This window comes from Aythya fuligula, chromosome 16 (assembly GCF_009819795.1).
Source record: "Aythya fuligula isolate bAytFul2 chromosome 16, bAytFul2.pri, whole genome shotgun sequence".
In the NCBI taxonomy this organism is placed as follows: Eukaryota; Metazoa; Chordata; class Aves; order Anseriformes; family Anatidae; genus Aythya; species Aythya fuligula.
Genome location: NC_045574.1, coordinates 7250908 through 7264852, shown reverse-complemented (window position 1 = coordinate 7264852; position 13945 = coordinate 7250908). Strand labels below are relative to the sequence as shown.

At 45.6% G+C, this 13945-nt stretch overlaps 1 protein-coding gene across 3 annotated transcripts in view; it reads left to right on the top strand.

The window, feature by feature from the left end:
• Positions 1-2658: 2658 nt before the first annotated feature.
• The window catches only part of NCOA6 (nuclear receptor coactivator 6), a 41581-nt gene continuing 30294 nt past the window's right edge, over positions 2659-13945 (top strand). For all 3 annotated transcript variants that reach the window (XM_032198660.1, XM_032198661.1, XM_032198662.1), the window contains exons 1-3: positions 2659-2667; positions 12782-12934; positions 13031-13305. In XM_032198660.1, the coding sequence (XP_032054551.1) occupies positions 13041-13305 (265 nt within the window). In that variant the 5' untranslated portion in view covers positions 2659-2667; positions 12782-12934; positions 13031-13040. The remainder of the gene's footprint in view (positions 2668-12781; positions 12935-13030; positions 13306-13945) is intronic.

Sequence of the window (13945 nt, the reverse complement as noted above, 5' to 3'; positions counted from 1 at the left end):
ATCGACAAAACTGTATCTATCATGCATCAAAGATGCTGCAGATTTTGAAGTTTGAGGACAGATCAGGTGGAGTGGGAATTGCTCCTGCAGCACACAGGTGTTTTCATAACAGCCTGGGAAAGATCTTTCCTGCTTCTGTGATGGACTTCTGCATGTTGGTCAGAGAAAGGAGAGCTCTAGCAGGCAGAGAGAGCTTCCAGAGAGGCAAGGTACCACATGGAAATGAAACAGGCTGGAGCAGAGGGCAGAAGGCATTACACAGCTGTAGCTCTCAAGCACCAAACCATGCTGCCCACGAAGGGCCCTCCAGTGGCCAGAACATTTTTAGATGCAGATTGTCTTCTGGAACTGAGCCTGTCATAAAGTCATGTGTGACCACAGCTACTTGACAGTCATGGCTCTTCCTGCTGGCTACAGGCTGTCTGTCCACCACGACTGTCCCCCAGCACCTCCACGAAGGCAGGGGGATGCTAACACCAGGGCATCCCCAGCCTAGCCCTCAGGTTTGTAGCCAGCTGACCACCTCTCTCATTCTCACCATGCTCACTTACAGATTAACATCTAAAAAAAACATCTAATTTACACTAAAAACATTTAAATCATAAAACATTTTAATTTACATCTAAAAACATCTAAATTAACATCTAAAATCCTACATAGCTACGGTCCGGGATCAAAAGTGATTACAATCACAACACAACAGGTCTTCTCCCTTCTCTCTATAAGTGAGTGCTGTACCGGTATTAGAGGAGAAATCATTCTGTTCAAGTCTGTATGAGCCACGAGTCTACCTTCTTTTTCCTTACAGTATCTTTCCTTCTAAAATACTGCCATATAAAAATGCATGTAAGTATAACTGGAATCTTAATTACCCTGATATCAAATGCATTTCTCTGTTCTGTTTGTGGACAAGGACAAAGCTCAAATACAGCTGTCTTTACATGCTGTAAATAGCTCTCATTCCTCACTGTGACCGCTCAGCAGGTGACATTGTATTAGTAGGCATCACTCACTTTGCAGCAAAGCTTTGAAATCCAAACCAAAAGTAGGGGCTCCTTGGGGAGAAACTCTACAAACATGGAATGACAAGCCAGATCTGGCCTGGTAAATCTGTGGTCTCAGTTGCAGTGTAGCAAGGCCAGGCAAGAGCTAGAAATATTCAGGCTACACAGGGTGGATCCAGGCTGTGTACGAAGCTCAGCTGAGCTGTGGTATATTCTGGAGATCGGCCTACAGCTCACATTGCTGCAGAGATGAGGCTGCACATGCAGACAGCAGGGTACCAGGGCAACGGTGCTTGAGATGCACTCTGTCGCTCCGCCCCAGCTTCCTTGGACTGCAAAGTCTAGCTGGGGAAAGTCCCCCTCCTTTCCTCTCACAGTCCTGCACATCATGTTATTCCCTTCTGACCATCAGGTGCCTCTCAGGCTCCTGCTCCACACATTGGCAGCCAGAGCCAAGGGTCTTCCACCAGCTGCAATGTACCGGGCAGCCAACCCCCTTTGGGTCCTCCAGCTACTGGCCTTAAGCAAAGATGTCTCATGAGGGTCCTCGGTCGTGTCCTTTCACCCTGGTGTCTGTTCAGCTCTATCTTAGAGCTACATAGTAAGAGCCACATGCTACTTTTGTTTACCACAAGCAGATAATCATTTTCCGATTGAAGCAGTGACTGTCAGGAAGAAAATCAGACATTTCTACAATGCCAACGGTTCTTTATGAGACTTTATTTTTCCCGTGCTAATAAAGGTTTGCCAGATATGATGTGCATTCCTGGATGGACTCCGTGCCCTGCAAGCTGCTACGTGCTAGATCCCTGCTGTAAACCCCCGGTGTGCTAATGCATGTTTTTAGGCAGTAAGCACCATCATTTTAGGAAGAGCTTCTTTACCGAAGGGGTGGTTAGACATTGGAACGGGCTGCCCAGGGAGGTGGTGGTCACCATCCCTGGAGGTCTTTAAAAGACATTTAGATGTAGAACTTAGGGATATGGTTTAGTGGAGGACTGGTTAGTGTTAGGTCAGAGGTTGGACTCGATGATCTTGAGGTCTCTTCCAGCCTAGAAATTCTGTGATTCTGTGATTCTGCGATCTGCATTAAAAATATTGTATCCTAGTAATCTTCTATAAAGATCTTACACTTTTATTTTTTATTTTTTTTTAAGCTTCATGCAGGAAACACCTTTTATTATTTTATTTTACCAAACGGGACACTAAGCCCACAGGGCTGCCCCAGGCGAAGGGTCGCTCACCGGGCTGCCGGTGCACACAGAATCCCACTTGGGCTCCCCCCGCAAGCCGCGGGCACCCCCCGTTCCCCGCCTGCCGCCCCCTGCTGCAGGACGCGGCCCTTGGGGACAGCACCGGGACCTCGGCGGGGACCGGGACCGTGAGGAGCGGCCCCGCTCCCGCTGTGGCGGCGCCGGGGCCGCGCTCGGACGCAGGCGCGCGGTGCGGGCGGTCACGTGGCGGCGGCGGGAGGCGGAGCGGCGGCGGCGGCGGCCTGCGGAGGGTGTCCGGGCGCCCCGAGGGCCGACCGCCACCTCCCGCCCCCGCCGGCACGGGGCGCGGGCCCCGCGCGCCCCCGCTCGCCCACGGCGGCCCCCGCCCCTCCCGCGCTCGGCGGAGTCGGGCACGGAGGCGGCGGCGGCGGCGGCGGCACCGGCGCCAGGTGAGGGCGGGGCGGGCCCGCGGCGGGGCCTCTCCGCGGCCCCCCGGCGGAGCGGAGCGGGGCGGGGGAGAGGGCGGCGGGGAGCGTGACAGGGCCGGCGGGGCGGAAGCGGCCGCGCCGCGGTGTCAGGGCTGGTGGGGCCCGGTGCAGGCCGCGGAGGGCCCGGGGCCGGGCCGGGCCGAGCCGGGCCGCTCCCCCCCCCCACCCCCCCTCGGCCTCGCTCGGCCCCCGGGAGGCCGGAGCGTGTCAGCGGGGCCGCGGCCTGGGCCCCGCCTGTGGTGGGGGAGCCCCGGGCCGCTCGGGAGCTGCCCCGCGCCGGGAGGCGGCTCCGGGGCCCTGCGCAGGGCCCGTGCCTGAACCCGAGCCCGGCCGGGGCCCCGGAGCCGCTCTCCTGGCTGAGGCCGGTGCTGGTTTTAGTTTCCCTGCCGCCGGGCCCGCACCGCCGGCCTCTGGAGGTGTCAGCGGAGGTGCCTGGGAGCCCCAGCTTTTGTTTGGAGTTCCCCGTAACTCTTCAAGGCGGTAACAGAAAGGCTTCTCGGCTTATTCCTGTAGTTTTCTGCATCCCCATAAATTTAATCATTGTAGATTTAAACATCTTAGAAAAGTCGGAGTTCTGATTCCTTCTAATTTCTATTTATTTATTTTTTTTTTGGGGTGGGAATGGGGGAAACAGGAAGCAGCAGGCTTTGCTGTTGCTCTCCTTGGCTTGGTTTTGAAAGCTGACGGCAAGCTGTAGCTTTCTGAGCTTTGTTGCTAAGACTTCCTAACCCCTCGCCTTCCAGACCTCGTGTGTGTCATTACCTTAACCAAATCGTGAGTAAGCTGTGGAAAGCTAACAGAAAACTGTAATAAAATCTTTCTCAATTGAACGTTATTGTAGGAAAGGTAGCGTTTCCCATCGGTGTTGATAGTTAGTGTTCTTTATAGTCTGTCTGTTTCTCTACATATATACAACTAAAGCATCTTTCAGTATTTCACATATGAGAAAGCAACCACAAAAAACAAATTTGGTGTTCTCAAAAAAGAGTCACCACGTGAGATAACCACAACTTTTAGATTTATTGGCTCTTTTTCGGTCACAGCAAGTATTCCCAGCTTCTGTGGGTGTCTTGTGGAGCGAGAAATGAGCACCTCAAGATAGGTGTCTGTAACGTCTGGGTCTGCAAACCTCTGGACTAAACACACTGCATGCAGTGAGGCACCAAGGTGCTTGCTAGGAATTAATGTGCTTTTGAAATACCTGTATTCACTGAGCCACATGGCTTCTTTTTCAAGTTAACCGGCTTTACCAGGAATTATTTCACAGTTGTACTGGATCCTGACTCTCCTGTTAGAAGTCGTAAATCAAAAGGGGAGGGAGGGCTGCACACAGACCTGATCTTTTATTGAGAAATGACATTTTTCAGTATTTTATAAGTACAGAAAAAAGTACAGAAGGGTATTCCATTAGACTTCACATTTTGGTTGGAAAAATTCCCAGGCAGCGCTCTGCAGCCGTTCTCTGTAGAAAGGCTGTTCAGCTATAGAACTTGCAGGGAGGAGTTGTTAACAGCAGGCTTCCAAGCGATGCAGTAATTTTATGCTATTCTACTAAAAAATAGCTGCTCTCTTTTTTTAAAATTAAAAAAAAAAAAAGAAAAGGAAAAAGGAAAGAAAGAAAATGTGAAGGGAAACCTGAGAAATCCAGATCCCCACCTGCATTTGTAAACTAAGTGTTTTCATTCTTTAGATGCTTAAAATATTAGAACTTGAAAAATATTGGGGTATAGAGTTAAATTCTGATGAACAATTGTAATATCCCTCAGTTCTTCTTAGGTATGATGCTGTCAAAGATTGCATGCATCTGTAGTAGATATTAAATATTTTAAATTTATACAGTAAACCTGTTTAACAGTTTAGTTATATTTTTATTTTCTAATACTGTATTTTTTGTTCTTGGTTGGAAGCTGGAGTTGCAGTTGAGTTACATACATGTAGATATACTAAATGTAAAAGATTTGCAGAGGCAAAAGATTTGCTACTGAAGATATCAACAGGTTAAAGTATCTGTCACAGTTCAATTGCATTTGGAATAGTGAAATTTTATAGGTCATTAGCGTCCGCCTGCAGGACAGAAGGTGTGATGTTGCTACCTGTTTCAAAATCATGTTGTCTCTATTGAGAAATACAACTGCCGTGGTGTGCAGAGAACACCAGTGCGTGGGGCGCCTGCCAGTGTGTAGCACGTGCAGTGCCCGCTGTATGAACAGCAGCACTTACCCCTGGCAGTGTGTTGACCTGAGGCAGGGAAGATGCATCGTCAGATTCCAGGTGAGAGATGTTCCAACTGTTTGCAGATGACTGAGGTTTTTTTCTTCACGTTTGTTTATTGAGACAATGGTGATGGTGTATTCTGTCTAACGCTTGCTCTGTCCTGTTTTCAAACTCTTCCGTCACTTCCAGAGCAGATCACTCGTGATCTTCAGCAAGAGCTACCTCGTGTGGATAACATTTCAACCACGTAGCCGGTGCATTTCTTAGTTTGTACACCTTGATAGCTGAAGGTTTGGCTCAAGATGGTATGAGAAACTCTTGATTCTCTACTGACCTGACTGATTAGAAGGAAGAGAATTAATAATAATAATAATATCAATAAAGGCTTTCCAATGATGCAACTGGCATTGACAGTTCAGCTAGGCTTTGGATTGCACAGGAGCGGTAGTAGTGGAAGTGCTCCATAGTCCAAGGAGCATGGGATTTTCATCAGTCCGGGGCTCATTTCCTTTCCATTGTGTCCGCTGCTGCTGCTGCTAATAGCAGCCCATCTGTGTTCTGAATAGCCCTTCCAAAATTGTTGTTGACATACTTACAAATAGGAACAAGAAGTGAATTCTGGTGGGTGCCTGTGTGTAGTGACTTTCGTGCTGTGTCACAATAAATAACTGTTCTTCACGTATTTGGGGAAAAGAAAGATGAACAGTCAGGCTTACACAGACTGTAACTGGTGTGAGAGCTTGTATAAAGAAGGGAGGTGCTCTGTAGACTCGGCAGCATGCACGAACCATCCTCTTTTTGCAACTGGGAGGACTGTTGCTGCCTTCTCCAGCTTGAGTGAGTAGTCCTGAAGGATAGTCCTACATAAGGCTTTGGATCAGACTTGTACAGTAATTGAGAAGTGCAGCAGAAGAATGATACCTTGTCTAAGTTCATTTGTCCTTATATAAGCTGATAATTTGGGGACAGGAAGTTGCCTGTATTGAGTTGTGTATTTGGGAGTCTGAATTTTCAGTTTGTAATCTATGAAAGGGAATCGTGTATTTATTCCCAGTAGAAGTTGCATGCTGTTATCTTCTCCAAGTCCTATGTTTATCATTTTAATTTTATAATTATTACTCTTTCAATAACCAAGTAAGTGACATTCCAGATGCCTGAGCTGCTTTCTGGGTAGTACTTACAGAGGCTGAATTAAATGTAAGCCTCTGTTTCGCATACATGTGCACGGGCACACTCTGATAAGTCTCTTGGATGCTACAAGGAAATCATGAAGATTTTTTCTGCCTTGCTTCCTGCTAAATTAGCAGTTTTGGCTTGTGTAATACATTACTTTTCAAGCAGTGGGTGGAGAGAACGCGAGAGATGAGAGAGAGGGCTCAATCTGACAGTTCTGATGGGTCTCTGCCAGCTGCTCCAGAGAAATGGAGGAGTTAGCGGCTGCAGATTTGGGACTGCGGCTGCAGGAGCTGAACCTCCCAAGGCAAAAACATTGCCGGTTTTTTTAGTGAGGCTCAGTGAAGAATAACACGGGACAAGAAAAAGTGTCTCATTTTCTGGTTGCGATGTGGAAGGTGTTCCTTCTGAGGTTTTCTTGGGGTATTTTTCCCATCCCCACAACAATGCATTGCCATCTACTTCAGTTGTGTCCTAGTTTTACCATCCTAGGGATTATGTGGCCCATAATAGCAGTAGTGGCAATAAATAGAAAAAAAAAAAAAAAAGAAAAAAAAAAAAAGAAAAAGCCTGGGAGAATGCCAAGTATGCTGCAAGTTTTTATACAATCAGGAAAATCTCAGAATAATCTTGATTTTTAACAAAAGGCACACCTACATAACGTGTGTTTATGATGGTTTTGGTTGGTTTGTGTTTTAGTTAGGGAAAACATTCTCCTTACCAAGTGCTTCATATCAAAAGAATTACTTTTAAGCCATTTATATTAGCTTATTTTTTTTCTTCAAACTTTATAATGTTTCGGGATTTTGCGTGCTTTAGTGAGATTTCATAGACTTTTATTACTGGGAGCAAGAGCCTAATGAAGAATATTCTTCAGTTTTCAGTCAAATTCAGTTCAGGACTAGTAATCACAAGAATACCCGCTGCTGTTATACTAACAGTTAAGAGCCTCTGGAAGAATGTGGGGATAAGGGAGTTACCTTGTGGGGTACATCAGCCCAGACTGGTTCAGCTGCAGCTAAATTCGGCTTCAAATGAAAAGCTTGTCACAACAGACGCAATGGATAGGTTGCTACTTGAAAAGGTGTTTTCCCATAGCCTTCAGAAGATGAGATAAAATAATTTCTTGTCAAGATGCATCTAATTGTAAATAGCTTCTCATTTTACTTATTTGCCAATTGCGTTGATGGGTCTTAATGAAAAGTTTCATACTGCAGGACTCTGTCACAGTATTCATCTGTTACAGGCTATGGTATCTTTCTTCCAAATAGGAATAGCCTTAATATGTGAAATTAACAATTCAGCTAATGAGAAGTATTTGATCAGGTGCTATACCATGTAGACTGTAGCTTCCACGAGTGATGCTGAAACCGGTTAGCTCATGGCAGAGAGAGGGCTGGGAGCCTGCAAATGGGAATCCTTCTACATGGCTGACTTAGCTGCAGTTAAAACTTGTTCTGGAGTTATCATCTTGCCTTCTTATTTTTAAAGCAGTCTTGGTGATCAGGTTGATCAACTTCCATTGGCATAAAAATGAATTGCTCGGATGGAGACATGTCTGCTGCAGCATGGCATGCGTTGCGGAGTTTCGGCCAAGTTCATAAATTGTAGTTTCATAAAACTTTAACAAGTCTGTGTTCCACTAAACAGGCTGCTATCAAAATGCATCATGATAACAAAAGGTCAGATGTGCTATAACAAGCTGTAGTTTTCTACTTTGCAGAAACATTGAGGTTTTAGGCATTTTATGCGTGAGAGCTATGGGAGTTTAGCAGAAAATTATGAAATCAGTGAGTAGTTGTGCATCAGAATGAATGTAGCCTGCCGTCCTGTGAGCTTACTTATTTAGTTTTCTTGACATCTGGGGAATGCCCCATCCCTGGAGGTGTTCAAGACCAGGTTGGAGAGGCCTTGAGCAACCTGATCTAGTGGGAGACATCGCTACGGCAGCGGGGTTGGTACTGGATGGTCTTTGGGGTCCTTTCCAGCCCAGGCCATTTGATGATTCTATGCCAGTTGAGCTGCTTTCATGGAGTTACCTGTCTGTAATGGCAGAGTCTGAACTTCTGTGTTGTTGGAACTCCCCCAATCTGCAGTGTTTTTAAAGGAAATGTACTGCATGTTTAAGTTTATTTTTAGGTATTCCTTTCATGTTGTAACAGTGATTCTTAGCTGTATCTAATCTCTTTCTGTAATGATATGGCACTTGCTTACTATCTACGTGAAAGTCTTTTTGCCAAAAGCGATTATGTAATTGTAGTCTTTGTATCATAGACGCGCTGTGTGTGAATAGATGTGGTCACTGCTCGGATTTAACAAGCTCCGAGGTCACTGTGTTAGACAATAAAAAACATGTACATGGTTGTAGGAGGATAATAAGTTGTTAACAAGTCTGCAGTAAGGACGGTGTTGTGATCAGGCTGTTTTTGGGATTTTCAGGTGCTGTGTTTTGAAAGTATGCCTGTGTCTGTGTGTCTGATTTATTAAAAGAAAGCCATCTTCCCGACAGTATTCTGGCAATGCTAAACATCCTTCATTTCCATCCTGAAAAAATTGGTACAATTATGTATTTTCTCACTGACACCTAAACCAAAGGAAAAAAGAAAGCTTTCACTTGCATTATCCAAGGCATTTTGTTTGTTTGTTTGTTTTTATTTCCTTCTATTCCTATTAGGCTGTTTGAACAACATCTTTTTTCAATGAAGGCAAAGGCAAGGAGGGTTCTGTGTCCTTTGGAAGTCGTTTCACTGTTTGCTGCTATCAGAGGCATTTTCTTCTCCTTCTCAATTCTGGACTCACTGAAGGACTTGGTTGTAGTTTTGTTTCGGGATTGATTTTTCTGCTTGTTTCCAGCTTCAGCAGCTGTAAATAATAGCCACTGTGGGGCTGAGGACCCTGCTTGGTGTTGGCTTCTGGCATCAGCTAAGGAATAACATCTGTCCATCCTTCCCTCTGGTTCTTCTGTGTTTGTGAAGAAACTGCTGTCACCCTTTCCAATCCTTTGTGTAGCTCTGAGGAGTACTGTTTGAAACATACAGCAGGATTTTAGTACCTTTATTTAATTGGGCTCCCTGCATATTTGTTTGAGAGGGTGCATGTTCTGTTGTGACATCAGTTGTGAAAGTGTTTATTCTGAATTGTCCGAAATACATAAACAGCTTGTAAATCAATAGACTGTGTCACAGCAAGGGCTGTGTTCAGTATCTCCGCCAAGGTTATTCTGTTTTACTTCATTTTGTGCATTTGCAATGAGGGGGAAAAAAGCAACACAAGAGGGTTCAAGTTGTGTTTAACAAACAGCTGGGCATAACCCTCAGTTTGAATCAGTCGAGCTCATCTGGGTGTGAGAATACCAGGACATCAGCTTATTTTTTCCCCAGACACCAGCACTTCCAGCTGGCAGTGCTGGCGCTCCAGAGCCTGCTGTGCCCCTTGCTGGGGATGCTCCAGTCTTCGTGTGCCATCCCCTGCCACCTGCACCGTGCTGTGGGTACGTGGGCATTGGCCAGAAAACTGACACACTGCTGATGCTTTGGCTATTAGTCTGTAACCTTGCCACGTATCCTCACCTCTCTTAATTCAGCAGCACTTTTTTTTCTTTTTTTTTTTTTAGTAATCAGCAAATCCTATCTAAGGCCAACCCTGTTTTAAACAGGTATAAGGCACTTCTCATGCTGTTGTAGCTTGCTGCAGTCTGGGGTGGCAGGTTCTTTTTCCCAAAAAAGATACTGCTTATTTTACACTGGATGCTCATTCAGGGCACAGAATGGTTGTGCTTTGTCCTTAAAAGATTGTTATTTGTGTAGGACTCCAAGTTCATTTCTTCTGCAAGTCAGTATATGTGTAATGAATAATGCAAGGATGCAGGAAGAGAAGGAACTACCTCCGGGGTAGGGTAACCAACCTAGTGAGGAGCTTCTGTGAGACCATTAGTTAAATCGGCTTTTCACAGAGGTTTATCAATTGTCATTCCCATTTTCTGGGCACCTGATGTGAAACTGGAATTTGACTTAATGGAGCTGCTGAATGCTCAGACCTGTAAGTTAGATACAGAGGAGCCCGAGGAGAAAATAAAAGATGTAATTGTCTCAGCGTTCAGTTTGTCTCTGGTATTTTTAAAAAATTTTTATATCAGTTCCCCATTTTTAAAATTTCTGTGTTTACAATAACTAATTTATGAAAGCACGGTGTAAACAGATCAGTGACTGTGCAATATTTTTACTTCAGTGCACGACCGTAGAAGAGTTTGGATTTACAAAATCAGAATTCCTGTTAATCCCAGATTTGAGTAGTGTTCAAGAATGGGGGTCTGGTGCTGCACAGTGCAAAGAGAGCAACTGTATGTAAACTAGAGTATTACTCATTAATGTGAATAACGTAAATTCATTTAGTCTGCGTGGTGTGGTGTAGGGCTGTAAGGGAGAATTAAAAATTGAGTGTTGTAACATTGCTGCCCAGTGAACGTGTGTGCAGAGCTGCCCTGGGGCTGTGCATCCTGACTTTTGGGTGCTTGTTTCTTCACGTGTGGTGCTGTCCCTTCAGCAATGGTAGGAGAGCATGCAAATAATGCAAAGCTGAATCTAAGCTTTTCTAGCACAGTTACCCTTTTGTATTATTTTTTCCCCAGCCTCTCTCTGCAATTCACCTTGCATCTCCGACTTGTGGTTTTAATTTGTGTTGGGAACTTGAACCTCTGCCAAAAACCCCAATCTGTATCCCATTTGATGGCATCTTGTCCTGAGGTAACAGTTTGTGGTGCATCATATTTAATACTGACAGCGTTGGAGTTACGAGGTCTTGACAGCCTTGCCTGTTGATTTGATTTGACAGTGGTGGTCAGGAGCAGGTCCCTTTTTTAGCTTTGACATCAGCTTTGGCTCGTGATGGAGATGGTTTTAATTCCTTAAGAAATACTCCCGAAGCATCGAGTGTGAGAGCAGAGGTAGGAGGCTGAGCTGCCTTGCATGGAGTTCATCCTGGAGCCCTTGTCACAGTCTGCAGTGACGTGGAGCGACGTGCGTCCTGCCTGTACGTTGGCATTGCTCACCGTGCTTGTAGGGATGACCTCTGCCTCAGGTTGTACTTTTGTGTGGATAACTCTCATAACGTAACTAAACTCGCAGCTAAACCGAGGATGTGTGGTCTGGAAGATCAGGTGGTGAAATGGGCTGTGAACTGGCTGAAGGGAAGAAGCCAGTGGGTTGTGGTCAGTGGGATGGAGCCGAGCTGGAGGCCTGTGTGTAGTGGAGTCCATCAGGGGTTGGTACTGGCACCAGTGTTGTTCAGTATATTCATGGATGACTTGGGTGAGGGAAAGGAGCGCGCTGTCAGCAAGTTTGACACTGAACTGGGAGGAGTGGCTGACACGCCAGAAGGCTGCGCTGCATCCAGCAGGACCTGGACAGGTTGGAGAGTTGGGTGGGGAGAAACTCCATGAAATATAAAGAGGGCAAGTGTAGAGTCCTGCACCTGGGCAAGAACAGCCCCGGACACCAGTATAAGCTGGGGACTGCCCTGTTGGAGAGCAGCAAAGTGGAGAGCGACCTGGGGATCCTGGTGGACAGCTGGATGACCATGAGCCAGCACTGTGCCCCTGTGGCCAAGAAGGCCGGTGGCATCCTGGGGTGTATCAGGGCTGTGGGTAGTAGGGCGAGAGAGGTTCTCTTCCCCCTCTACTCTGCCTTGGGGAGACCACATCTGGAATATTGTGCCCAGTTCTGGGCCCCTCAGTTCAAGGACAGGGAACTGCTTGAGAGAGCCCAGCGCAGAGCCACGAGGATGATTAAGGGAGTGAAACATCTCCCTTATGGGGGGAGGCTGAGGGAGATGGGTCTCTTTAGCTTGGAGAACGGGAGACTGAGGGGTGACATTATTGATGTTTATAAATGTGTAAAGGGTGAGTGTCAGGAAGGAGGCAGGCTCTTCTTGGTGACATCCAATGATAAGGCAAGGGGCAGTGGGTGCAAGCTGGAACATAGGAGGTTCTGCTTAAATATGAGGTGAAACCTCTTCATGGTGAGGGTGACAGAGCACTGGGACAGGCTGCCCAGGGGGAGTCTTCTTCTCTGGAGACTTTCAAAACCTTCCTGGATGCGTTCCTGTGTGACCCGATCTAGGTGTTCCTGCTCTGGCGGGGCACTGGACTAGATGATCTGTCAAGGTCCCTTCCAAACCCAAACATTCGGTGATTCTGTAAAAATTTATTGCAAAATCTGGATCTTTCATAAAGTGAAAAACATCAGGAATGTGACATGATTGACTGAATTCATTCTTATCTATGCTCAGCAGGGAGATGGGGGGGAAGTTGTGGGCTGGCACAGGAAGAGTACATTTCAGGTAATAATATGCATAAGCATCTGAGAAACACCTACATTTTCACAAGTTTTTACAAAGCAAGAATAGCGTGCTTAAGATTTCCTTGGACATGAATAAAATAGTTATCTAATGCTAAATATCTCCTGGTAAGAATGGTCTGTGGCTTTCCTTCTGCTTTGTTGTACAAAGTATCTGCAGTCCCTAAAGTTAAATTTGGTGTTTCCCCACCTGTCTTTGTGTAATTGTATTACTGTGTGTTCCTCAATTTCCTGGCAGTCGGGCATTGTAGCATTGATACTGGGTGCTTTTTGTCCTCTGTGTAATTGATTTTAATTTTTTTTATTCTCCCCCCATCTACCCAACTATCATTTAGGTCAGCTGGAATACTGCTCAAGGCATGCGTGGAAGGATTCCGTCCGGAACACACTTCTGTTTGTTCTAGTGGACAAACAACTTGGCTACTGCAATGGCCACGGTTTTCAGAGTCGCACAGTTTGTCTCACAGACCCTCGCACTGGGTCACCTGGTAGGTTTTCTGTCAGTGTTCTTTGCGAGCTGTTGAATGCCATAGTTAGTGTCTTTACACACTGTACTTATTATTTCTTTTCCCCCCCCTTCAAAGCATCTTCTTAATGTCTGATTGGCTCCCGTTGTTGGACACAATGGTTTTGGATGACCTACCAAACCTGGAAGATACATATGCCTCCTTGTACTCCTCAGCTATGGAAGACTTAGAGGTGGAGTTTGATTCAGGACTGGAGGAAGATGAACAGAAACAGGAGGCTACTCCTGAAGATTCCACAATCTTTGTAGCTTTTAAAGGAGATATAGGGGACAAAGACTTTGAGCAGAAACTAAGTGTCATATTGGAGAATGTGCCTGGCCTTTTACACATGGGTAATGTATTTTTTTTTAATCATTTTTCAATTGTCCTTAAAATGCTTAATTACATAATTGGGGTGCTTGTAAAAAGAAGCTGATTATATTGTTTTTGAGGTACTTAGTTGGTGGTAAGATTTGTGGAGGTTGTTATTAGTGAGTTTGGGAGCTATCTTAGGCACAGAGAACAAGTTTTTGAAGTTAATTTGTTGTTTCAAACTGATTTCATTAGTGAGTTCATTTATTCCTATTCAGTTCCAATGTTTTACTTGTTTTTTTTTTCTCTTTCGTTTCCTTGCATTACATAATGGTTTGTAGTGTGAAAGTGAAACCAGACGTCCAAACAGGACATGATTTTTAATAGTGAAACAACTCAACTACTGCAGTTGAGAAGAGATTTGCTCTGAAATAACTGTGCTAGTTCAAGTCACTGCTGCTGCTTTGCTGCTGCACTGACTTATGTGACTTTTTCAGAAGGGGGGGCTATGGAGTGTTCTCATATAGCCCTGTGTGTCCACCGAGGTCTTGTGACAGGCAACTCTAGCTAGTAAGTGACACGGGCTTTTAGGACAGCGTCTTTTACCAGCACAGATAGATTTGGAAAAAGGTATCTGTCCACTGTACCTTATAACTAGTTGGAAGTAGATATGACTGACAG